General features: G+C 35.2%; 11 protein-coding genes across 14 annotated transcripts in view; 4 read left to right on the top strand and 7 right to left on the bottom strand.

The window, feature by feature from the left end:
• LOC145737938 (uncharacterized) overlaps positions 1-25,474 on the top strand; it is a 116,405-nt gene that overhangs the window by 17,700 nt on the left and 73,231 nt on the right. The window lies entirely within an intron of this gene.
• Positions 1-25,474, bottom strand: part of LOC145737956 (calbindin-32) — a 46,293-nt gene that overhangs the window by 11,376 nt on the left and 9,443 nt on the right. The gene's annotated exons all lie outside the window — the stretch shown is intronic.
• Positions 120-3,448, top strand: LOC145737478 (uncharacterized). Its single transcript, XM_081992181.1, has 5 exons — positions 120-281; positions 601-957; positions 1,036-1,389; positions 1,445-1,828; positions 3,039-3,448. The coding sequence occupies exons 1-5, from the start codon at positions 237-239 to the stop codon at positions 3,393-3,395; spliced, it is 1,497 nt and encodes a 498-aa protein (XP_081848307.1). The 5' UTR covers positions 120-236; the 3' UTR covers positions 3,396-3,448.
• LOC145737480 (B2 protein-like) lies at positions 3,569-4,470 on the bottom strand. The gene is made up of 2 exons (XM_081992184.1): positions 4,312-4,470; positions 3,569-4,012 (listed from the first exon to the last, which is right to left on the bottom strand). The coding sequence occupies exons 1-2, from the start codon at positions 4,354-4,356 to the stop codon at positions 3,656-3,658; spliced, it is 402 nt and encodes a 133-aa protein (XP_081848310.1). The 5' UTR covers positions 4,357-4,470; the 3' UTR covers positions 3,569-3,655.
• On the bottom strand, positions 5,870-9,013 carry LOC145737479 (B1 protein-like). Of its 2 annotated transcripts, none has more exons than XM_081992183.1 (2): positions 8,854-9,013; positions 5,870-6,281 (listed from the first exon to the last, which is right to left on the bottom strand). In XM_081992183.1, the coding sequence occupies exons 1-2, from the start codon at positions 8,908-8,910 to the stop codon at positions 5,925-5,927; spliced, it is 414 nt and encodes a 137-aa protein (XP_081848309.1). In that variant the 5' UTR covers positions 8,911-9,013; the 3' UTR covers positions 5,870-5,924. The 2 variants fall into 2 exon arrangements, with proteins under 2 accessions (XP_081848309.1, XP_081848308.1); XM_081992182.1 differs by lacking the exon at positions 8,854-9,013 and adding an exon at positions 7,996-8,155.
• On the top strand, positions 12,929-14,543 carry LOC145737744 (B1 protein-like). The gene is made up of 2 exons (XM_081992571.1): positions 12,929-13,082; positions 13,928-14,543. The coding sequence occupies exons 1-2, from the start codon at positions 13,032-13,034 to the stop codon at positions 14,294-14,296; spliced, it is 420 nt and encodes a 139-aa protein (XP_081848697.1). The 5' UTR covers positions 12,929-13,031; the 3' UTR covers positions 14,297-14,543.
• On the bottom strand, positions 15,052-16,383 carry LOC145737962 (B1 protein-like). Its single transcript, XM_081992822.1, has 2 exons — positions 16,230-16,383; positions 15,052-15,515 (listed from the first exon to the last, which is right to left on the bottom strand). The coding sequence occupies exons 1-2, from the start codon at positions 16,275-16,277 to the stop codon at positions 15,147-15,149; spliced, it is 417 nt and encodes a 138-aa protein (XP_081848948.1). The 5' UTR covers positions 16,278-16,383; the 3' UTR covers positions 15,052-15,146.
• LOC145737964 (B2 protein-like) lies at positions 16,623-17,470 on the bottom strand. Its single transcript, XM_081992823.1, has 2 exons — positions 17,320-17,470; positions 16,623-17,257 (listed from the first exon to the last, which is right to left on the bottom strand). The coding sequence occupies exons 1-2, from the start codon at positions 17,362-17,364 to the stop codon at positions 16,889-16,891; spliced, it is 414 nt and encodes a 137-aa protein (XP_081848949.1). The 5' UTR covers positions 17,365-17,470; the 3' UTR covers positions 16,623-16,888.
• Positions 18,265-21,871, top strand: LOC145737961 (uncharacterized). Its single transcript, XM_081992821.1, has 2 exons — positions 18,265-18,424; positions 21,415-21,871. Exons 1-2 carry the CDS (start codon positions 18,380-18,382, stop codon positions 21,826-21,828), a joined length of 459 nt encoding a protein of 152 aa, XP_081848947.1. The 5' UTR covers positions 18,265-18,379; the 3' UTR covers positions 21,829-21,871.
• Positions 22,875-23,752, bottom strand: LOC145737960 (uncharacterized). The gene is made up of 3 exons (XM_081992820.1): positions 23,439-23,752; positions 23,200-23,386; positions 22,875-23,141 (listed from the first exon to the last, which is right to left on the bottom strand). Exons 1-3 carry the CDS (start codon positions 23,526-23,528, stop codon positions 22,936-22,938), a joined length of 483 nt encoding a protein of 160 aa, XP_081848946.1. The 5' UTR covers positions 23,529-23,752; the 3' UTR covers positions 22,875-22,935.
• LOC145737965 (uncharacterized) lies at positions 23,901-24,905 on the bottom strand. The gene is made up of 2 exons (XM_081992824.1): positions 24,748-24,905; positions 23,901-24,321 (listed from the first exon to the last, which is right to left on the bottom strand). The coding sequence occupies exons 1-2, from the start codon at positions 24,796-24,798 to the stop codon at positions 23,974-23,976; spliced, it is 399 nt and encodes a 132-aa protein (XP_081848950.1). The 5' UTR covers positions 24,799-24,905; the 3' UTR covers positions 23,901-23,973.

Below are 25,474 nucleotides of genomic sequence, written 5' to 3'. Positions count from 1 at the left end.
TTAGCTGGGCAAACACCTCGATACAGACCTGTACAATGGTACAACTGGTTCCTAAACAACAAATCTACCTCATTTTTTGCTCTAACAGAGATTTTCACGTTAGATAAACAAGCCAAACAGCTGATTGTTATGCCTTTCGGCTAAGATTAATCGATTTTTTTTCTATTGGGTGTTTTTCGTATATAAACACCCAGACGACCTGATCTTCTTCATACATTGTTTATGAAAGGTTCAAGATGAAAGTTCTTAGTGTATTAATGTGTTTACTGTATTTCAGTCAGGTAAGTAATATTTTTTTAATTAAATTAACATTATAATTATGCATATATACAGGGTTGATCAATTGGTTGTGGTGAAAATTTATTTGATTGTGTTTTAATATCTCCATGAGCGTTTTTTGACGTTTAGTCCGTTTTCCCAGTGTCAACTGTCAAAAACTCCACCACAAAGCTGTAAAACGTGCTCTAAAACTTTTAGGGTCTTCTACGCACCAATTTAACAAACTTTCACGATTCAGTCGTATGTAATATAGCACTTAGACCACCCTGTATATAAAAAGTATAGAAAAATCCAGTTTAAACATATAATATTAACATACAGGGTGTCCCATTGACGGACGTCCAAAAAGAAAAAGTCCACTCCTACCATCAAGACTGTCTGAAAGAGTCAAAAGTCAACAAAGCCTTGATCGAACAAGCCAAAAAAGGGGTTTACACCGAAGATCCAGCCTTCAAGGCTTACCTTTTCTGTTTTTCGCAAAAAGTCGGTTTCCAAAACTCTGCGGGAACGATCCAGAAGGAGGTTTTCCAGAAAAAAGTGGCTAATTTGGTCGAAGATCAAAACATTTTGGCTCGTTTGGTCGATCAATGCACTGAAGAACGAAGCAGTCCAGAAGACACTGCTTACCACATTGCCAGATGTATGCGAGAGATTGTTCCTGCCATTGAAATTTTTCAGGTAAGTCACAAACTTAAAACTACAGGGTGGTTCAAATTATAAATCAAGGCAGAAAAAGTTTTTAACAATTGTTTTCAGGTTTCCCCAGAAATTTCCTATTTCTCCAACGAAAAAGCCCAGAAACACCTTCAAGTCCACCAGGAATGTGCCAGCCAGGACATTTTAGGGGAAACTGTCATTGAAAACGCCCGCAGAGCCAACGTACTCTTCGAAGATGCCAAATACAGCGATTACATCAATTGTTTCTTCAAAAAAGTCGGTTTACAAAAGGAAGATGGAAGTTTGGATCGTGACGCCTTCTTCAGAGGTTTCAGTGAAGTTATCAACGATAATTTGATAGCAGAACACTTGGCGGAAAAGTGTCTTCAATCGCAGAAAAACGAGAAGGAAACTGCTTACTTTGTGTCCAAGTGTTTACACGAAAATTCCCCAGTAATTCTGAAATTTGACCTCAAACAACACTTTGTGATATCCGCCCTTATTTTAGGTCCATGTGGAATTATTTCCCAGGGAAATTCCAGTCCCTGACGAATTGGCAAAGAGGATTATCGAAAATGGCCGAACCTGCATCAGGGAAACTGGCGTGGACAGGGAAATTCTGGACAAAAGTCGTCAGGGAATTTTTCCCGATGATCCCAAATTGAAGGCGTTCGCTTTGTGCATGGCGCGGAAATCGGAAATTATCAGGGAAAACGGTGAAATTGCCGTTTCCGTGCTCAGGGAGAAATTTTCCCCGATCGTTAAAGATCCAGTCGTAATCCAGAAACTGATCGATCGTTGCGCTTTGCCTAAGGAAAATCCCGAAGAGACCGCTTTCCAGTTTCAACAGTGCTTTTATAGGAATTCTCCTGGACATTTAAGTCTTATTCAGGTAAATTATCTGGCTTAGTATCTCGAAAACATAGGGAAATTAGCATTAAATTGTTTCCCTCGCCCATAACTCAGTTATTTGAAATGATACAGGGTGGAGGCAAAAACTGGTGAATAGCTGACAGTTTGGGCTTTCTGAAAGTGGGGCTACATGTTAAAATCGATTTAGGGGTGGTGACGCTAGAAGGTGTCAAAGTTTATGTAGTTATTTCCTCCCACCCTTCAAAAGGTTTTTAGACACGCATCATTTTAACTCTCCATAACTAGGTTATTTGAAGAGGTACAGAGTGGAGACAAAAACTAGTGGATAGCTGACAGTTTGGGCTTTCTGAAAGTGGGGCTACATGTTAAAATCGCTTTAGGGATAATGCCACTAGAGGGCGTTAAAGTTTATGTAGTTATTTCCTCCCCCCCCCTTCAGAAGGTTTTAAACACACATCATTTTAACTCTCCATAACTAGGTTATTTGAAGAGGTACAGAGTGGAGGTAAAAACTGGTGGATAGCTGACAGTTTGGGCTTTTTGAAAGTGGGGCTACATGTTAAAATCGCTTTAGGGATAATGCCACTAGAGGTCGTTAAAGTTTATGTAGTGATTTTCCCCTCCTTTCAGAAGGTTTTAAGACATCCATCATTTTAACTCTCCATAACTAGGTTATTTGAAGAGGTACAGAGTGGAGACAAAAACTAGTGGATAGCTGACAGTTTGGGCTTTCTGAAAGTGGGGCTACATGTTAAAATCGCTTTAGGGATAATGCCACTAGAGGGCGTTAAAGTTTATGTAGTTATTTCCTCCCCCCCCCTTCAGAAGGTTTTTAGACACACATCATTTTAACTCTCCATAACTAGGTTATTTGAAGAGGTACAGAGTGGAGACAAAAACTGGTGGATAGCTGACAGTTTGGGCTTTCTAAAAGTGGGGCTAAGTGTCAAAATCGTTTCAGGGGTGGTGACGCTAGAAGGTGTCAAAGTTGACCTAGTTTGGTCGCCCCTTTCATGTTGGTAGCATTTTGGTGCACCCTATCACTGTTTGCCTTGTAACTCTTTAAGGATCCCCTTAAGGGCAAAAACCCTTTTACACAATCTTGTATAGGATACAATTTCCTACAATTTTTCTTATTTACACTTTTTTCTAACTTCTCAAATAATGGAGCTAACCTCAGTTGTCCTGGAAGAAGCTAACTAAGTATAAAAAAGTTTTTTCTTCCGCAGTTTGGTGCCGTTTCCGAAGCAAAAAAGCAGAAACACGTCCAAATTATCAAAGAATGCGCTGAAGAGACCGGAGTGCCAAAGGGCGTAGTCTTAAGGGCGCGCAAAGGGAATTTTGAACCAGATCCATTACTCCAACAATACTTTTACTGTATCAACAAAAGGTCTGGAATTTTAAACGACGAGGGTCACTTTAACAGGGACGTACTCAGAAAAGGATTGACGGAGGTGTTCAACGCTGAGGAGGCCGAACGATTGGTCGAAACGTGTGCCAAAAATTCGGACAACAAACTGCAAACCTCTTACGAGGGAATTCAGTGCTTTTACAAGGAAGCACCTGAAGTTGCTGTAGTATTTTAATAAATAATAATTATTTATTTAAATAAAAAGTACAATGTACTTTAATTACTAAAGTATGACGTTTTTTTTTTTAATTTTAAGTTAGAATATTTCTAAAAAACGCCATTTTGTAGCATTTTTCAACCACTGATTTACATGTAGGAAGTATAAATGCAGAAAAAAACTAAAGCAACTTTCATTGTCCGTACGTATATACTATATTTCTAAATGCACCTTACATCAACACTAAATACCGTAAAAAAACCGAATATACGGGGTGTTTACAATAAGTTAATGCTGGCCTTCTGGTAAACGCACTTGAAAGCGTTGAAAGCCTGCAATTTGGGGTCAGGATTGGTAATTGCGCAGTCGCTGATCAGTTTTTTGGTTTTGGCCGCGTCTCCTTTGAGTGCCTCCCTCAATTTCGTCTCAATCACCTGATTCTGGAATTGTCCAGCCGAATTCTGGAAACCAATCTTCTGCGCAACGCACAAAATGTGCTCTTTCAGTTTGTCGTCATCCGCAAACTGGCCAATTCGCGCTTTTTGCAGAGTAGCCTCGTTTACCTTCGATTTGGCCAAACATTCTTTGTAATGTTGCGCCAGCAGTTCTTTTTGTTTGTCAGTTTGGGAATTAACCTACAAATTCAAGACAAAAATATCAAAAATCAGTGAGGATTTTGTAAGAGGGACAGTTAACAGCATGTAGTCAAGTTAGTAAGTTAATTGAATTTTTGTTCAAAATTTTGGGAGAAACAGCTGGAATTTTGATCAGTTATAGCAAAAACCAACAGAAATCACTGTATTTTTTTTAAATTTTTATGTTCTAAATTTAGGAATAATACAAAAAAAAGTAAGTCACTGTGAGCAACAGCATGTAGTCATCCTAAATATTTGTAAATTAATAGGATTTTTATTGTAAAAAATGATATATTTACCTGAATTAAAACCACAAGACAAACAAAAGCAAAAAGCACCTTCATTTTTGGAAAAATTCGTAAAACTCTGAGCAAAATTGTTAAGGCACTAGATTACTGTGTAATACTGCATTAAGTTGCCTTTGAGGGCTTTTTATATGCTTTATACTGTCCATCCTCAATTGGATAATAGCACTATTCGACTAAATCAGGTTGAATAAACAGGTCGAGACCGCTTTCGATTAATAAACGACCGTCTACAATTAGTAAACTTATGCAGTGCATTGTTTTATAGGTCCATGGAACCAATTTTGACAGTTGACGCGTTAAATAACCGTCAAAACGTCACCCATGAAGATGTCAAATACTGTGGATGTTGCACACTGCTTCTGCGTGTATTTAAAGAGCTTTTTTGCGGTTTTTGACAGTTGACACTTTAATGACAGATTGTTGTACATATCAAACAGACTGTACTGCTTTGGACAGTCCAAACCCCACTCATAAAACTCTAAAACACCTTGTAATTACTTTGAACTCAGCTTTCTGTATTTAAAGTGTATTTTATCAGTTTATAACTTCATGGAGAGGATTTTGACAGTTGACACTTTAGTGATAAACTAGACTACATGTCAAACAGACTGTACTGTTTTGGATAGGGTCCAAACCACACTCAGAGAGGTCTAAAACAACTTATAATTACTTTCAAGTGTATTGTATAGGTTTATAGCTTTATGAAGAGGATTTTAACAATTGACACTTTAATGACAGACTAAATTAGATGTCAAATAGACCGCATTGTTTTGTATATTTGACAGTTTGAGAGCGCATTTTGACAGTTGACACTTCAACTACACGTTAAGAAAATAGTATTGCTTTAAAAACCCACTCATAGAAATGTGAAATATTGTTAATACACTGTCGTTGCTCACCTTTAGGTGTATTTTGTTACTTTATAGCTCAATGGCACGGATTTTGACAGTATCTAATATCAGTGTAAACTACCTGTCAAATAATAATGCTTCAAAAATTATTAAAAATCTCACTAATGGAGGTGTAAAATATTGTTGATAACTTTAAAACTGCTTTTTGACGTTTTGACAGTTGACACAATAATGACGGACCAAATTACATGTCAGATAATCAGTATTGTTTTTGAAATCTGCCAAAACTCTTCTCATGGAGGTGTAAATCTGTGGAGAAACCTATGGATTGGGTAAATTGCCACCGCACTCTTCCAAGTGTGTATTATAGTTTTATGTGTGTTTCGAAAGAGCGTAGCTCCGTTATTTGAGGAGATACAAAAAAAGTGTAAATAAGTAAAGTTGTAGAAAATTTCATCCTCTACAAGATTGTATTAATATGTTCTGGCCCTTACGGGCCTCCTTAAAGAGTTACAAGGTGAAAAGTGACAGGGTGCACCAAACTACTTTTTTTGAACTAACTCCATTTTGACTGAGCGTAGCTCCGTTATTTGAAGAGTTACAAAACCGTGTAATAAAGGAAAGTTGTAGGAAATTTTATTCTCTACAAGGGTATTTTTGCCCTTAAGGGCCTTCTTCAAAGGAAAAAGTCGCACAAATGGTTTTTATCTACTTTTATTAGTAATACTTTCATTGATTGTCAAATCAAAATGTCTAAAACACTGTCAAATGGGTGGGAGTGTTTTGGTAGTAACACCGAAAACTCTCGAAAGCAGTTTCCTGCGGTGTCGCCTTGGGTACCAAGCATTTGGTCACCAGCTGGGCGGCCACGCCCAAATCGCCCAAAGCTCCGCCCAATTTCTGTTTGACAACTTCCGTCTGGATGTCTCCGGCTTCGTTCTGGAAACCCAAACGTTTCGACATACAAAACGAGAAGGCTTTGAGCTTGTCATCTTCAGTGAATTTGCCTTGTCTGGCCGCCTGGATCAGGTCCGTACTCACGCCAGTTTCGGCCACGCAAGCCTTACCATCCGCCAACAGTTTGTCCTTTTGTTGTTGGGTTAGATCGGCCTAGAAAACAGTCAAATGAAGCACAAAAACGGAAAATTGTAGGAAATTTTCTCCTCTACAAGATTGTATTAAGGTGATTTTTCTCTTAGGGGCCTCCTTAAGGAGTTACAAGGTAAAAAGCGACAAGGTGCACCAAAGTGATTGTTTTTAACCAACTTCATTCCGACTAAGCCTAGCTCCGTTGTTTAAGGAGCTATCAAAAAGTACAAATAAGGAAAATTGTAGGAAATTTTCTCCTCTACAAGATTGTATTAAGGTGAATTTTCTCTTAGGGGCGTCCTTAAGGAGTTACAAGGTAAAAAGTGACAAGGTGCACCAAAGTGATTGTTTTTAACTAACTTCATTCCGACTAAGCCTAGCTCCGTTGTTTAAGGAGCTATCAAAAAGTACAAATAAGGAAAATTGTAGGAAATTTTATCCTCTACAAGATTGTATTAAGGTGAATTTTCTCTTAGGGGCCTCCTTAAGGAGTTACAAGGTAAAAAGCGACAAGGTGCACCAAAGTGATTTTTTTTTAACCAACTTTACGTGATTCTTTTTATCCTCTACAAGATAGTATTAAGGTGTTTTGCCCTTTAAGGAGTTTTAGATTTAATTTAATTAAGCTAATTTGAATTGAACAACCTGTTTTTTTGTTTGTTAGAGACACGCTGTATATTAAATTAACAGGACAACATTGGCAAGTAATATTCCGTCTACTAATCTAATAAAAACCGACTGGAATCGTTTTGTTTACTCTTCGGGTCGTTTAACTCAATAGAAAAAGTGTAATAATCATTTTTTATTACTTTGGAAAATTCCAGAACGTTTTGACCGCGTTTACTCGATTCTAAGCGTGTGAAACCCAGTCACTTTGGTACAAAAAAGCACTCTGAACATTTTCGACTTCTTGCAAAATGTTTGTAACTCTAACCGTTTTTGAGATATTCCATTTTTTTTACTTTTTTTTGGAAATTGTCTGAAAAATTCTGTGTCTCGATTAATTTTTCATTTTTAGTTACAGTAAAAAGCTCAAAATGTGCGTTTTGAAACCATCTATCACTTGCTGCAAAGCACAGGGCGATTAAACGTATACAGGGTGTCCATAAATGGAAAAAAAGATCCCAAGTGACAGTGTTTACACCATAAATTAAAAAATTTAGTCGTCTGGGTGCAGAAAATTATTCTGAACATTTTTGTAACTATAACAGTTTCCGAGATATTCAACTTTTTTTGGAAATTGCATTAAAATTCTCCAAATTTGAAGCTAAAATGTAATTGTAATTAACAGAATTGTATGAAATTATAGGAAAACAGCTAATAATAAGAATTATTGAATATTTAATAAATTTTGGATAAAAAAATTGAAAACAGAAAATTGCTGAATGTTAATAATTAAAAATTGAATTTATTTTTATTTTGCAAATTTAATTTTAATTGTTTTTTTTTTTCAACTTTTGTAAGTTAATTAATAAGCACTTATTATAGCAAATTAAAATGAAAAAAAAATTAATTAACTTTCCCTCTCAAGTTACGAATTTACATAACAATTATGCCATAAATAACTATTTAAAAAAATCACAATTTTTATAATTTTTTTTGATTTGCAGAAAAAAAATCAGTAGGGCTAATGAATTTGCCCTTGGACATGTAACAATCAATTTACAGCCAATTTAAACAATTATTCATACTAATTACATTAAAATAAATATTATAAAAAACAAAGCAAACTTACATCAGCACAAAAGATGGTACCAACCAAAGCGAAAAAAATCACTGCAGAAATCATTGTTATTGTTGTTGTTAATGGTACTAGAACCGTATACTGTATGTTCATTTTTACCCACCAACTTTACCTATTTATATGCAATCCTCTTCCAATCAGGTAACTGGGTTCATGTGACTTAAACTGGACTTTGTACACGGTTTTTCAGGTCGAAGAGTGCGGTTCTTTGTTTTTTGTGGACTTTGTACTCGAAAAAAAATCGCAAAACTTGATTCTAAAAAGATGTTTATCCGATGATTAGGCTCAGAATTAATTAGATGGAAGAAACCGTTAATCTTGTTTCAGACTTATGTAACTAATTAGATTTGAGTGTTAAACTTGTATTTTAAAACAGAAGAAGACAGTTAAAGTGGCTTTAACCTAACCTAACTACGAGTTAAATGACCCATCAAAAAACAACAATTTTCTAAAAAAAAACAAAATTTTTGGAAAAAACAAAAGACACTCCTGAAGTCATTCTGCACATTTTTGTAAACTTCTGTTATGCTTTTAGGACTTTCTTACATTTAATTCAAGGAAAACCACTAAAGGACTTAAGCTAGCTGAATAAGGTTTGGATGAATGTTATTCTACAATAAATTGTCAATAATTGACAGTAAAAATCACATTTCTATCTCTGTTACTTACTGGGATATTCAAATTTTGGTTAAAAGTAGCGTTTTTGCTAAAATACCATTCTAATTTCAGTTTCTACCAATTTAAGTAAATTTTGGTTATGTAATTCAGCACTAAATTCCCAATAATTTACAGCAAGAATGACTGAATTTGTAACTTTTCTACTTTCTGAGATATTCACTAAAGACTTACCGAAACAATGGCACTGGCCATAACCAACACCAAGACAGAGGCAATACTTTTTTCCATTTTTTTTTATTAATAAAAATGACACTTTTTTAACCTTTAAATTGTGTTTTACACCACTGTTGTATACTTAATTTCACTTTTTTCACACACTCTTTTATATAAATATATGTTTCTCCCACTTTAGTGTAAAAACAATTTGTACGTAAAATCGGAAATTACTATTGATTATAAGTAATTAAATGTGCAAAAGTAGTAATTTTTCCATTGGAATTTGAAAAAAGTAACCAAATTTCTGCTTTCAGGTAAAAAATTGGAATTTCTACGTTTACGCTCGAAACTTTGATTTATACTGAACGAATCGACCTTTGAATCAATTTTTTTTTAATCTAAATGAATCAATCGAACGATCTTCAATCTTTGATATTGAACCAAAAACAGCACCGTGATTTATTATAGAAAATCAATGAAGCATACTTCCTGATTAATAAAACTTAATTAGGTTGAAAGTAATCGATATTTTTCTTTCCGGGAATTTGAAACTATCTGAAAGCTTCTAACAGTTTCTGGAAACTTGTGGGACTTTCTGGAAGTTTCTAAGAGTTTCTGGAACCTTCTGAGACTTTCTGGAAGTTTCTAAGACTTTCTGTAACCTTCTGGCACTTTCCGGAAGTTTCTGGAACTATCTGAAAGCTTCTAAGACTTTCTGGAAACTTGTGGGACTTTCTGGAAGTTTCTAAAAGTTTCTGGAACCTTCTGAGACTTTCTGGAAGTTTCTAAGACTTTCTGGAACCTTCTGGGACTTTCTGGAAGTTTCTAAAAATATCTGAATGCTTCTAAGGCTTTCTGGAAACTTCTGGGAATTTTTGGAAGTTTCAGAATCTATCTGAAAGCTGCTAAGGCTTTCTGGAAACGTCAGGGACTTTCTGTAAGTTTCTGAAACTATCTGAAAGCTTCTAACACTTTCTGAAACCTTCTGGGACTTTCTGAAAGTTTCTGGGACTTTATAAAAACTTCTGAGACTTTTTGGAACCTTCTAAGGCTTTCTGGAACCTTCTGAGACTTTCTGGAAGTTTCTGAAACTATCTGAATGCTTCGAAGACTTTTCGGAAGTTTCTGAAACTATCTGAAAGCTTCTAAGACTTTCTGGAACCTTCTGGGACTTTCTGAAAGTTTCTGAAACTATCTGAAAGCTTCTAAGACTTTCTGGAACCTTCTGGGACTTTCCGGAAGTTTCTGAAACTATCTGAAAGCTTCTAAGACTTTCTGGAACCTTCTGGGACTTTCTGGAAGTTTCTGAAACTATCTGAAAGCTTCTAAGACTTTCTGGAACCTTCTGAGACTTTCCGGAAGTTTCTGAAACTATCTGAAAGCTTCTAAGACTTTCTGGAACCTTCTGGGACTTTCCGGAAGTTTCTGAAACTATCTGAAAGCTTCTAAGACTTTCTGGAACCTTCTGGGACTTTCTGGAAGTTTCTGAAACTATCTGAAAGCTTCTAAGACTTTCTGGAACCTTCTGAGACTTTCCGGAAGTTTCTGAAACTATCTGAAAGCTTCTAAAACTTACTGGAACTTTCTGGGACTCTCTGGAAGTTTTTGAAACTATCTGAAAGCTTCTAAGACTTTCTGGAACCTTCTGGGACTTTCTGGAAGTTTTTGAAACTATCTGAAAGCTTCTAAGACTTTCTGGAACCTTCTGGGACTTTCTGAAAGTTTCTGAAACTATTTGAAAGCTTCTAAGACTTTCTGGAACCTTCTGGGACTTTCTGAAAGTTTCTCAAACTATCTGAAAGCTTCTAAGACTTTCTGGAACCTTCTGGGACTTTCTGATAGTTTCTGAAACTATTTGAAAGCTTCTAAGACTTTCTGGAACCTTCTGGGACTTTCTGAAAGTTTCTGAAACTATTTGAAAGCTTCTAAGACTTTCTGGAACCTTCTGGGACTTTCTGGAAGTTTCTGAAACTATCTGAATCCTTCGACGACTTTCTGGAACCTTCTGGGACTTTCCGGAAGTTTCTGAAACTATCTGAAAGCTTCTAAGACTTTCTGGAACCTTCTGGGACTTTCTGGAAGTTTCTGAAACTATCTGAAAGCTTCTAAGACTTTCTGGAACCTTCTGAGACTTTCCGGAAGTTTCTGAAACTATCTGAAAGCTTCTAAAACTTACTGGAACTTTCTGGGACTCTCTGGAAGTTTTTGAAACTATCTGAAAGCTTCTAAGACTTTCTGGAACCTTCTGGGACTTTCTGGAAGTTTTTGAAACTATCTGAAAGCTTCTAAGACTTTCTGGAACCTTCTGGGACTTTCTGAAAGTTTCTGAAACTATTTGAAAGCTTCTAAGACTTTCTGGAACCTTCTGGGACTTTCTGAAAGTTTCTCAAACTATCTGAAAGCTTCTAAGACTTTCTGGAACCTTCTGGGACTTTCTGAAAGTTTCTGAAACTATTTGAAAGCTTCTAAGACTTTCTGGAACCTTCTGGGACTTTCTGAAAGTTTCTGAAACTATCTGAAAGCTGCTAAGGCTTTCTGGAAACGTCAGGGACTTTCTGTAAGTTTCTGAAACTATCTGAAAGCTTCTAACACTTTCTGAAACCTTCTGGGACTTTCTGAAACTATCTGAAATCTTCTAAGACTTTCTGGAAGTTTCTGGGACTTTCTGAAAACTTCTGAGACTTTTTGGAACCTTCTAAGGCTTTCTGGAATCTTCTGGGACTTTCTGAAAGTTTCTGAAACTATTTGAAAGCTTCTAAGACTTTCTGGAACCTTCTGGGACTTTCTGAAAGTTTCTGAAACTATCTGAAAGCTGCTAAGGCTTTCTGGAAACGTCAGGGACTTTCTGTAAGTTTCTGAAACTATCTGAAAGCTTCTAACACTTTCTGAAATCTTCTAAGACTTTCTGGAAGTTTCTGGGACTTTCTGAAAACTTCTGAGACTTTTTGGAACCTTCTAAGGCTTTCTGGAATCTTCTGGGACTTTCTGGAAGTTTCTGAAACTATCTAAGACTTTCTGAAAACGTCTGAGACTTTTTGGAAACTTTTGGGACTTTTGGAAGTACATTTGCACGATTTGTTTCTAGGTAAATTTACGTAAACTTGGAAAGTTTTGCTTTTGTTTTCAGGTCATAAATTTCCGTGGAAATTGTGGAATATATCGCAGTTAGTTGGGTTTCTTGGGCAATTTATAACGGAAATATTACATTAAGTTTTCGTAAACGGGGGTTTTATTTTTGACTCAAACAGATAGCGAGTAATTCACATTTCTAAAGAAAACTTTTTGAATTTTTGTCTAAGTTGGTTTGTTTTATATGGAAAAATATTCGTTAATATCATTAAGCCTAACTCCCTTATTTGAAGAGTTACAAAAAAGTGTAAATAAGGAAGATTGTAGGAAATTCCATTCTCTACAAGATTGTGTTTGTGTATTTTTGCCCTTAAGGGCCTCCTTAAGGAGTTACAAGACAAAATGTGACAGCTCAGTTTGCAATGTTTGCAATCAGGTAAATTATGATGACTATCAAATTGTCTAAAAACTAAAAATAGATTTCACTTTTAAATTTAACGAGGGGACAGTGACACACATAACGCGCTTATTAAAATTATATACAGGATGTTACAAACACGTTATTAAACAAAAAAAATAATTAAAATGTGTGAAACCAGTCGAGTCATTACCAGAATTAATTGCAATCTGATTCATCCTGTATAATTATTATTATTTGCAAGTTGTAACAATGAAATTGATTAATCAGTTTGACATTGAACGATTCAATACAGGATGATTCTTTATAATTGGCCAATCAATTACCTTCAGAAAGAAATCGATTTAAAGTTACGAATTTAATAAATAAAATTGTTCTTGCCATTTTTATGAAATAAACAGATGATTTGAGTGGTGATTTTTTTAGAAATCACCCTGTATACTATTAACCAAGATTTTCTAATTAAATGACTATGGAAGTTACGATCAAATCGATTTAATTGGTCGAAAACGACAGTCATTCTAATTTTCTGTGTTTTTCCACCATACACAACAAAAACCATGTTTTTTCTCTTAAAAACACACTAAATTAATATTATTACAATTACAGGAAACTCATTGTTTATTAACCAGTAATCATCCTAAAAAACATATAAAAAGGTAAAAATTGTAAGTAGAAAATCTATAATCAATCAAAAACAACAACAATGAAGACTGTTATTGTTTTGGTTTTCTTCAGTGTAGTTTTAGCTGTTAAGGTACGTTTTTGTTTCCTTTTTAACAATTTTGACAGTGTTCCTAACAGTTTACCACAAAAATCCACTCTGTAGCTTTAACGGTTTCGGAGATATTGAATTTTTCTTTTGAAATGGCTTTTTTGGCATTTCTTTAGTTCCGGTCCTGTAAAAACTAGGAAGGACTCCTAGTAGAGCTGTGATTTTTTTAATATGTCATTCCTGACAGTTTTTCTAACAATTCCCAACAGAAACCATCTTTGTAGCTTTCACCGTTTCGGAGATACTGATTTTTTTTCTGTTGAAATGGTTTTTTTTTTGTTTTGACCACCCTGTATGTAGTTTTCAAAGTAGAATTTTTTGGTCAACACCACTGAAAAGAGCAGTTCAAGACGTTCAACCACTCTGATTTCCCAAAAATAACCGAAATACAGGGTGTTAAAATTTCACACTAGGTTATTTTTAAAAAAAATGCATCAAAACACTTTTTAATAAATACCTCGAAAACTGTTAGAGTTACAAAAAAATTACAAGAGAGCAAAAATGTTTCCAATGAACTGTTGCATCGACCCATGTAAGTTTCAATATCAATTATTGCTGCCACTATACAGGGCGGTCACGGAAATTACAGTGCTTCTATTATTTTGACCATCCTGTATGTAGTTTTCAAAGTAGAATTTTTTGGTTAACACCACTGAAAAGAGCAGTTCAAGACGGTTCTTTTGAGTGGTTCAACCACTCTGATGTCCTAAAAATAACCGAGATACAGGGTGTCAAAATAGTCCTGACAGTTCACAACAAAAAACAACCCTGTAGCTTTTACGTTTTTTTTTCAACGATTCTGCTAACTAACTTAAATTCAATTTAAGGGTGAGGTGACCAAGGAAGAACTGGAAAAACTAAAGGAAATCCAAACCAGTTGCCTGAAAGAAACTGGAGTGGATCCAAGCTTGTTGGAAAAAGCCTTTAAAGGCGAATTTACTGAAGATGAAAAATTCAAAGAACAAGGTTTGTGCTTCCATAAGAAACTGGGAGCAATCGATGAAGAAGGCAATATCAACGAAGACAAAGTGGTAGAACTACTGTTGAAGAAATTCCCCAACGAAGAACTGGTCAGGAACAGTGTTAAAGGATGCAATGAGAAGAAAGACACTCCTCAGGATACTGTTTTTGAGTTTACCAAGTGTATGTACTCGTTTGCTCCTAAAGATACTGATTTCAAGGAACTTATGGTTTAAATCAGTCTGGGAAGAACAATTTTTTTCATGTATTTTGAAGGTTCTGGCACAGAAATGAGTTAGGAAATAGGGTAATCTAATCGTATGTGCACTGACCCTTACATATGTTTATGTTTTTTTTTGAATTATCGTTATAAGTTATTTGTTCAGTATTTTAGTTAATTAGTATGTCAGTATATCTGAAAAACTACTAAAACTACTGCCTAGTTTTGCATTTTTATGAGATATTATAGAGTGGTTAATTGAATTATTGTGTTTTAGTTGATTTTCCAGTTTCAGCCACTTTATCAACCAATAGATTTGCTAGAACGGTGAAATATTGCATAAAAAGTGTGGAAAGTGACATTTTCCGCACGGGACCACAGAAAATGTTATATTGACTTGGTTTTACTTTCATTCGTTCATTTTCCATGCACTGTTTTGTTTAAACCTGAATTACTGCCTTATTTGACTGAGTTTATACGGACTTTTATACGTCAATGGATAGCCCTTAAAATGAGCTTTCTAAATATATGGCAACAATGGTTGATTGGTTAAACGGTTTGGCCGCTAGAGGGCTTCACAGTTGCCCAAAGGTTTCGTTTAATATCTGTTTTCTCAATCAAATCATGAATTGAACTGAAATTTTTGACAGCTGTCACTTTGCTGCAACCAGAAATGTACCCATTTTTGTTTCGTTTTTTGGCATTTTCTTAACACTTCACAATAAAAACTACTATAGAGAGATATTTGGAAAAAAATACTCAAAAAACAACTCGTTCTCAAAAGTAGTGTATTAGTAAGCACCAATTATTTCACTAAATTATTAAAAATTCTGTAAAACATTACTAAAAATCAAAAAGTAACATTTTCAAAGGATCAGTTCCTTGATGTCAAGTCCTTTGGGAACAAACCCAAAAAGACATTTGGAAAATTCGAAAATGGTATTTTCTGGAGTATCCTTCTTCGCTCCACACTGCTTGATACCTCCACGGACCAGTTTTTCGTTGGGGAATTTTTTGGTTAGAATTTCCACAGCTCGTTCCTCGTTTAAATCGCCCGAATCGTCGATTGTTCCCAATTTTTTGTGGAAACACAACAAATGTTCCTTGAATTTGGGGTCGTCAGTAAATTCCCCTTTGAACGCTTTTTCCGGCATTGATTGGTCTACTCCAGATTCTGTCAGACAAGTGTCGTGGATTTCTTTTAGTTTTTCCAGTTCTTCCTTGGATACTTCCCCCTAAAAAAAACCATCAAAAATTAGGAAAAATTGATGTTTTTTAGATTTTTGGTTGGGTAACACTGTTAAGTCAGAAAAATCATGATAATTTAGGTTCAGGGAATGGTTGTTCCTACATTTTAAATGCATTTCAGATCGATTTATTGAGAAAAAAATAAAAAGTCACTTGGATCTAAGTCTGGGTATCATGGGGGCCTTTCCACTGTTTCCAGTCCGTTTTGTAGTCTGAAATTCCTCTATTTGTAATTTTTTCGGAAAAGTTAGATCAATTTGGCAACCGGGTGTATGTTGGTCGTGAAATTCTCTACAACTTTCCTTATTTAGTCCACCCTGTATCTTTAAAATAAGCCAATAAGGATTTCGTGTACGCGGAACTTTGACACTGTCCAATTTGACCTAGAATAACTTGCTTATTTGACAAGTGACGTCAAAGTGTCACTGGAGTGAAACGATAGGGCAGAGTGTGGGCTTTCCAAAAATATCCCTATTTGACTTAATTGTTTGCACAGTTTGGCCGCTAGAGGGCATTAAAGTCAACAGTGTCATATCTCAGAAAGTAAGAAAATTTAAATTTTCATATCTCAGAAAGTAAAAGAGCTAAAATTTTGAAAATTTCACAGATTAAACTACTAACATGGAGGTTTAATCTGTGAGAAAACCAGCGACCAGAATTTCAAATTGTTTTCACAAAAATTAAAATAAAATTGAACTTACCTGAACAGCTAAAAACAGAGAAACAATCACTAGAAACAGGTACTTCATTTTGTATTTTTTCCTATAAAACTCAATGGATTTCACTGATGATTCTGAAGGTAAATTGTTTTGTGGGACATTATTTATACGTAAACTGAAAGGATGAAATGACAGATTTCGATTTTCGATTAGAACAATGATTTTTACTATTACAACAATAGACGATTTCCTGATGATGGTTAATGGTGTGAATAATGACCGTTTTCCGACTGATAATCTTTTTTTTTCTTGTAATCACCTAATAACAGGACAAATCAAAAGATTTGAAACAAAATTAATAACTCGAAAGTTTCATTAATTAAATTACTTGTTAAAAATAGTCTCTGTCTTTAAATTACTTATTAAAACATAAAAGTAATTAAATTAATTTTACTTCATTATTTGCTATTACAGGCAAACTTTATTAAACAAACATTTCTGTAGAAAGTAATTTAAAACAGTACTTGTAAGCTAAATTTTAAATTAGTTATTGAGAACACTTATTAAACAATTATACAAAAATAATTAACATTACTAACTGAAAATATGAACTTTTAATTTAAGTTAATTTTAAATTACATTTATTAATTGGAACAACTGTCAGTTTGACGTTAACTGTCATTATAGTGTTCATCACGTGATCAGGCATGGAAATTCGGATCGGCATGCTTTAAAATGTCATTTTTGACAAGACATTTCCACAAATGCATGACAGTTTCCGTTGTAGTGGCCTTATTCACTGCGCATTCCTTTAAAAGGGCTTCGGCTCTGTCCTTGTCTTGCACATCGTGCTGTATATGCCCTTTCACTCCCTCCCGATTCACTCTACCAGCCTCATCAATGAGGTCGAGTCCTGAAGAGAGGCAAATCAAATGTTGGTCTAGATTGGGTGGGAAATTTGTGGTTTCTGGATTTTTTTTCAATTCCTCCAAAAATGCTTCGGATAGACGAAGATCAGGATCGGACTGGCATTTTTCGTGTTCTTCCTTCAAATTATGAGGGTCTTGACCCTAAAAAAAATTAACATAACCTCAATAAAGCAAATTTTTTTTAATTTTAGTTTGAAACTTACCAGAACAACAGTCACTGCAACACAAACCAACAATAAAACTTTCATTTTGATCAGTTTTCCAATCTAAAATCAATCGATTCTATCATGAACATATGAAAGAATCTCCTATTTATATACCCAATCATTGTACATGTATGTAATTATTATAGCAATTACATTGGATGATCCATTTAGTCCAGTGATGCAGGAAATAACCGAGTTTAAGGGCAATTAATGCAGGTTGGGGTTAAGTCAGCTTGCACCAAACATGCTAAGATAACCGGAGGTTAAACCGACTTAACCAGGGCTGTGTTAAATATAATTATCCTCCAAATATGACGCTGAACATGTATGAAAATTGTTAACAAGGTTGGTTTACCGGATCAGGTTATAACAAAAGATTTAATTAACTGTGGTTAATTGAGATGACCAAGTTTGGTGAAAAAAACCTTAGTTTTAATGGTTTAAGAGGAAAAAGTATTGGTTTTTCCGGCCGTTGCACTACAAAACAACAATTTTTATAGTTTTTTTCAAGGAAGATGTTTTATATTATACATATAATTATTTTATTTATATTTAATCAATTTAAACGAGTGAAATCATGATAATGTATTTATGTAAATTTGTCGGTAACTTAGATTCCTGTAATTAATGAGTGTAATTCATTTATATCACTTAACGTTCCATTTTACTGAAATAGACTGTATAAACTTTGAATTTACTTTATTTTCTTGTTTTAGTACTTTCTACTAAAATTACTATTTTTCCTCTAAATTATTTGGCTAAAAAAAAATGAATTACCAAACACAATAAACAATAACAGCCGACTGTAATATAATTTCCATTATTTATCATTGTTATTATTATTGTATTGATAAATCAGTTACATTTATTGGTCATAATAACAAGCTGAAAATATTTCCCAGAAACTGACGCTGAAAGAGTAAATTTAGTAGATAAAATCAGTGAAAGGACAGAAGTTTTGATAACCTTTTGACCATTATTTATTTTTTCTGATTTTGCCCAAAAACGTATAAATTTGGGTGATTGCTGAGTTTAGTACAATATCAGTTTTACCAACATGAAGTGTTTGATCGTTTTTGCTGCTTTAGTCGTCATTTCTTTGGTGAGTATTTTACTGTCTTTATTAATAATTGAAAAATGCAGTGTAACTCCTCAACAGAACGTAGCTCCGTTATTTGAAGAGTTACAGCAAAAGTGTATATTGAAGAGTTGTAGGGAAATTAGTGTATGCAACCACACATACATTTCGAAAATCGATTAAGGCCTGTGGCCATTCCAAATTCCAAAATCCAATTTTCACTGCAAACAATGCATATGCAATAATTAAACATAACCCCCAAATCAATGTTGCCAGGTTTACCGTTAAACGGTGGTTTTCAAAGAACATTGCCATTATTTGGGTGATTTTGTCGCTTTCGGGTAGTTTAAACTTTGACACCGTTTTTCTCCCTGACTGTACGAAATTTTGTATTTGTTTTTGACTTTATTAGATAGGAAATTTAATGAGGATTCCAGAAATGTGTTTAAAAAACTCATTTTCTCACTACAAGTGGGTTTGACAAGCGATTTTGTCCCTGGCTGTCCTTTCAAACTCTGTTTCTAGTAGTTCAAGATTTGATGCAGCTTTTCTTCCTGACTGTACTAAATTTTGTGGTGTTTTTACAGGTTATTAGATAGGAAATTTAATGAGGAATCCAAAAATGTGCTTAAAACTGTCATTTTCTCACTCCAAGTGGGTTTGACAAGCGAATTTGTCTTTGACTGTTCTTTCAAACTGTGTGTCTGGTAGTTCAAACTTTGATACAGCTTTTCTTCCTGACTACAGCAAATTTTGTGGTGTTTTTCAGGTTATTAGATAGGAAATGTAATGAGGATTCCAAAAATGTGCCTAAAACTGTCATTTTCTCACTCCAAGTGGGTTTGACAAGCGAATTTGTCTTTGACTGTTCTTTCAAACTGTGTTTCTGGTAGTTCAAACTTTGATACAGCTTTTCTTCCTGACTACAGCAAATTTTGTAGTGTTTTTCAGGTTATTAGATAGGAAATGTAATGAGGATTCCAAAAATGTGCCTAAAACTGTCATTTTCTCACTCCAAGTGGGTTTGACAAGCGAATTTGTCTTTGACTGTTCTTTCAAACTGTGTGTCTGGTAGTTCAAACTTTGATACAGCTTTTCTTCCTGACTACAGCAAATTTTGTGGTGTTTTTCAGGTTATTAGATAGGAAATGTAATGAGGATTCCAAAAATATGCCTAAAACTGTCATTTTCTCACTCCAAGTGGGTTTGACAAGCGAATTTGTCTTTGACTGTTCTTTCAAACTGTGTTTCTGGTAGTTCAAACTTTGATACAGCTTTTCTTCCTGACTACAGCAAATTTTGTGGTGTTTTTCAGGTTATTAGATAGGAAATTTAATGAGGATTCCAGAAATGTGTTTAAAAAACTCATTTCCTCACTACAAGTGGGTTTGACAAGCGATTTTGTCCCTGGCTGTCCTTTCAAACTGTGTTTCTAATAGTTCAAGCTTTGATGCAGCTTTTCTTCCTGACTGTACTAAATTTTGTGGTGTTTTTACAGGTTATTAGATAGGAAATTTAATGAGGAATTCAAAAATGTACTTAAAACAGACATTTTCTCACTCCAAGTGGGTTTGACAAGCGAATTTGTCTTTGACTGTTCTTTCAAACTGTGTTTCTGGTAGTTCAAACTTTGATACAGCTTTTCTTCCTGACTACAGCAAATTTTGTGGTGTTTTTCAGGTTATTAGATAGGAAATGTAATGAGGATTCCAAAAATGTGCCTAAAACTGTCATTTTCTCACTCCAAGTGGGTTTGACAAGCGAATTTGTCTTTGACTGTTCTTTCAAACTGTGTTTCTGGTAGTTCAAACTTTGATATAGCTTTTCTTCCTGACTACAGCAAATTTTGTGGTGTTTTTCAGGTTATTAGATAGGAAATTTAATGAGGAATCCAAAAATGTACTTAAAACAGACATTTTCTCACTCCAAGTGGGTTTGACAAGCAAATTTGTCTTTGACTGTTCTTTCAAACTGTGTTTCTGGTAGTTCAAAATTTGATATAGCTTTTCTTCCTGACTGCAGCAAATTTTGTGGTGTTTTTCAGGTTATTAGATAGGAAATGTAATGAGGATTCCAAAAATATGCCTAAAACTGTCATTTTCTCACTCCAAGTGGGTTTGACAAGCGAATTTGTCTTTGACTGTTCTTTCAAACTGTGTTTCTGGTAGTTCAAAATTTGATATAGCTTTTCTTCCTGACTACAGCAAATTTTGTGGTGTTTTTCAGGTTATTAGATAGGAAATTTAATGAGGAATCCAAAAATGTGCTTAAAACAGTCATTTTCTCACTCCAAGTGGGTTTGACAAGCGAATTTGTCCCTGGCTGTCCTTTCAAACTGTGTTTCTAATAGTTCAAGCTTTGATGCAGCTTTTCTTCCTGACTGTACTAAATTTTGTGGTGTTTTTACAGGTTATTAGATAGGAAATTTAATGAGGAATCCAAAAATGTGCTTAAAACAGTCATTTTCTCACTCCAAGTGGGTTTGACAAGCGAATTTGTCTTTGACTGTTCTTTCAAACTGTGTTTCTGGTAGTTCAAACTTTGATACAGCTTTTCTTCCTGACTACAGCAAATTTTGTGGTGTTTTTCAGGTTATTAGATAGGAAATTTAATGAGGATTCCAAAAATGTGCCTAAAACTGTCATTTTCTCACTCCAAGTGGGTTTGACAAGGGAATTTGTCTTTGACTGTTCTTTCATACTGTGTTTCTGGAAGTTCAAATTTTGACACCGCTTTTCTCCCTGACTGTACGAAATTTTGTACTTGTTTTTGAAGTTATTAGATAGGAAATTTAATGAAGATTTCAAAAATGTGCTTAAAACTGTCATTTTCTCACTCCAAGTGGGTTTGACAAGCAAATTTGTCTTTGACTGTCTCGAAGCACTCAAGTGCTTCAGTAACTGCAAAGTGTAACTTCAACAGAGCGCAGCTCCGTAATTTGAACAGTTACAGCAAAAGTGTAAATTAGAGAGTTATAGGGAATTTCATGCTCTACAAGATTGTCATGTTTTTAGGCTGATGATCCCCATGGTCTACGTGCCGCCTGGGGAAAATGCCGCCCCGAACCACCTGCAGGTGGTAAACCCGCACCTCGCTCGGGCTCCCCACCACCGCCACCACCACCCCACGGACCACCAGTAGAACTGCTGAGTTGTGTGGCCAAGGAATTGGCCCTGATCGATGCTGATGGCAATGTCAGTGAGGCGGGAATCAAACAACACGTGGAACACGTGGAGAGTGACGCTGGTAAAGCGGAAGAAATCGTTAAAGCTTGCGCTGTAAACCAAGCCAGTGCTGACGAAACTGTTAGGCAGCTTTGGAAGTGTTTACACGACAACAATATCGTCCAAACTCCCAAACATAATCACGGATCCAATGAGAGCTCGAGCAGCGAAAGCGAAGAGCACAGCCATCGTCATCGTCATTAGTATTCTTCAAAATCGTTTGAATATATTAAAACAATTGATGTAACTGTTGTTTTACTCGCTCCATCCATCAATTTTACCAGGTAATACCACTTTCAGAAAGTTCACACCTTCAGCTATCTACCAGTTTTTGTTTCCACTCTGTATCTTTTTAAATAACCGAGTTATGGGTGGTTGAACTGATGGTTGTTCAAAATCAATCTGCAGAGGGGGTGACATAACTTACGTAGACTTTAACGCCCCCTAGCGTCCTTACCCCTGAAGTGATTTTAATATGTAACCCCATTTTTAGAAAGCCCCCACCTTCAGCTATCCACCAGTTTTTGCCTCCACTCTGTACCTCTTCAAATAACCTAGTTATGGAGAGTTAAAATGATGTGTGTCTAAAAACCTTCTGAAGGGGGGGAGGAAATAACTACATAAACTTTGACACTCTCTAGGGTAATCACCCCTAAAGCGATTTTAACATGTAGCCCCACTTTCAGAAAGCCCCCACCTTCAGCTATCTACCAGTTTTTGTTTCCACTCTGTATCTTTTTAAATAACCGAGTTATGGGTGGTTGAACTGATTGTTGTTCAAAATCAATCTGCAGAGGGGGTGACATAACTTACGTAGACTTTAACGCCCCCTAGCGTCCTTACCGCTGAAGTGATTTTAACATGTAACCCCACTTTTAGAAAGCCCACACCTTCAGCTATCCACCAGTTTTTGCCTGCACTCTGTACCTCTTCAAATAACCTAGTTATGGAGAGTTAAAATGATGTGTGTCTAAAAACCTTCTGAAGGGGGGGAGGAAATAACTACATAAACTTTGACACTCTCTAGGGTAATCACCCCTAAAGCGATTTTAACATGTAGCCCCACTTTTAGAAAGCCCACACCTTCAGCTATCCACCAAATTTTACCTTCACCCTGTATCTTTTCAAAGTACTGAGTTAGGGGCGGTTGAAGTGATGGATGGTTGGCACTGTTGCCAAATTGTCCATGAAAAAAAAATAGGACCAGTTTTTTTTACTCTTTCTTTTTTTTAATGTGCATGGTTTTGCACAAAACTTTACATAAAATTAATTTATTTACAAAAATTAGATTACAATAATTGTATTGTTTGATTAATCATGAAAATTGTGATTCCATAGTAATTCGTGCTTTCTTAGGCAATTTATCAGATTTAGGGCTGTTTCTTTCAGTGCAGTTTTGACAGCCTTACATTCCCCCACTATAGCATCCACATCCTGATCATCTGTCACTCTCCTCTGCACTATATTCCTCACTTTCTCCTCGTTTACTGTGTTGTCATCGTTCAGGTACTCCATCCCTTTTTAATTACCACCAGTTAGAAACAGACGAAATTACTCTGAAGGAGCTAAACTAACCTTTCATCAGGCAAGTCACATGATCTGGAAAATTATCAGGCAATTGGACCACTTCTTCACCTTTTCTCAGTTTCTTCAAAACGTCCGGATCGATGCGGCTTTCTTCATTCTTCTGGCATCGCTTTTGCACTTTTTTCATTGATATCTTGGAATAATGAAGGTTTCCACCGTTTCTGGCGATGGTAAACTGAAGTTAACCTAACTTTTAATGGAATTTCTTAGTAAACACTTCTACTCACCTGGAAAAGTACACAAATCACAAACAAAACCGCAAGAATCTTCATTTTCACTGCTGTTAAATCACTATTGGTTCTGTGATGTTGGATCATCAAAAGCTCTGGATTAGAGTGATTTGAATGGTTTTCTTGACCAACTATTGCGTTTCAACATTTTATTAAGTGGGACTTAACTGGTATTAACTGCAAATTTAATGGTTTTAATGCGATAATCTCTTGCTCTTATTGCACAATTGTTTTCACTCTACTTAATCAATAAATAGACTGACTACTACAATAAAGCGTAGATCCGTTAGAGAGTTGTAGGGAATTTCATATTCTACAAGATTGATTCAAAGCAATTTTGTCATAAATGATCAATTAAGGGAGTTACAGAGTGAATGGCCTCCACGTTCGCCAGACTTAAATCCCTTTGAGTTAGCAGTGATTAGAATCATGGTGGGCGTAAACTAAGACTAAAACATATTTAACATTATTATTATTATATATTTTCAGGTGAAAATGATCATAAAAGTACTGAATTTACAAGTAAATCAACTTAGTGATGTTTGTAGAAACATCTGAACAAATGTCTGGCTGTAGCAGCTGCATTGCTCTGTTCCACCAAGCAATCGTTGATGATTTCGTCAGCTTTAGCTTTATCTTCAACAGTTTCGCGGATATTGTCGATCATGTGTTGCCTGTTAATGGTACCATCTTCATGTTGCCAATTCCTCGATTTGGAAACACAAAGAGCGAGATGATCCATATTTTCCGGTGCTGGTTCAGTTCCTTTGGAATCGATGTATTTCTTCAACAAGTCCTTGTCCACGTGGATATCCGGTTTATCCAGGCATTTCTTGGTGGCCTCCTTCAGTTCCGTTCTTACCTCCTCAATTGATTTTGCCTAAATAGAGTTTTAAGGGTGTAAAATTTGCTTGAAGGTTTTGTGCGATTTCAACAGGGCGTGGCTCCATTATTGGAAGAGTGACAGCAAAAGTGTGAATTAGAGAGTTGTAGGAAATTTCATACTCTACAAGATTGCTTCTAAGCATTTTTTTTCCTAAAAGGTCATTTAAGGCAGTTACAGGCCGAAAACTCAATTTAAAGAATAGGATATCTGCAATTTGAAAGTAATTAATTTTTTTTGAAATTTACAAAATTTAATTCATCTCTCATTCAGTACAAAAGTAATTTAACTATTTTTTTTTATACAAAACAAAATCGATTTTTAAATCACTTAAAAGGAAAGTCTGTAAGTAACTAAGTTACGTTTTTGCTTGTTTTAAGTTACTTTGTTATTTTAGTGGAGAAAAAATTAAAAAATACTTACAAAAACTGCAGAAAAAGTGAGGCACAAAGCAACAGCAATCAGAAACTTCATTTTTGCTTTTTTTAGTCGTCGATGGGCAGTTCAACTATAACTGATGATTCCTCCATGGTTTTCTACCTTATTATATACTCAATTTGATTGGTAAACAATCGATATTGTTTTGTTCCCAATTAAAATGTTATCAAATGGAAAAAATAGTGGAATTATGCAAATGCCTGTTGCTATATGGTTACACGATATCGTATTCATGACGATTTGTTTTATTTTTGTTATAGTTGCCATACGAATTTTTAATTTTTACTGTTTATTTTGGTTGGATTTGTGCGATTGTACGTTAAAAACGCATTAGAATGTAGCAATTTCCAATCAAATTGCACCATATCTAAATTGTCTAAACAAAGGTTATTTTGGTGTTGTAATTTAAGTACAGTGGGTCAAATTCTGCGAAAAAACTGAAAACTGTACTTTTTTATGTAAAGTGTGTCACCTTTGCTGCAAAAAAATCACTTAAATCGAGTAAAAATTAACGATTTTCGGTCGCTTTGAAAGTTTCGTGCCACTTTAGCACAACACTAGGTTTAGACCCAAATATCTCCGGACAAAAACAAGTAACAACAATGAAAAAATTCTGAATTAAACTACCGTCAACCAGCTACAAACCCATGCAAAAATCATTTAAATCGGTCTAAAATTGAATATTTCCGGCCACTTGGACAGTTTAGTGAAC

Source organism: Ips typographus, linkage group LG14 (genome assembly GCF_016097725.1).
Source record: "Ips typographus isolate SLU linkage group LG14, UJ_Ityp_2.0, whole genome shotgun sequence".
Classification (NCBI taxonomy): Eukaryota; Metazoa; Arthropoda; class Insecta; order Coleoptera; family Curculionidae; genus Ips; species Ips typographus.
Note: the sequence above shows the minus strand (reverse complement) of the source record. Positions and strands in the feature narration are given on the sequence as shown.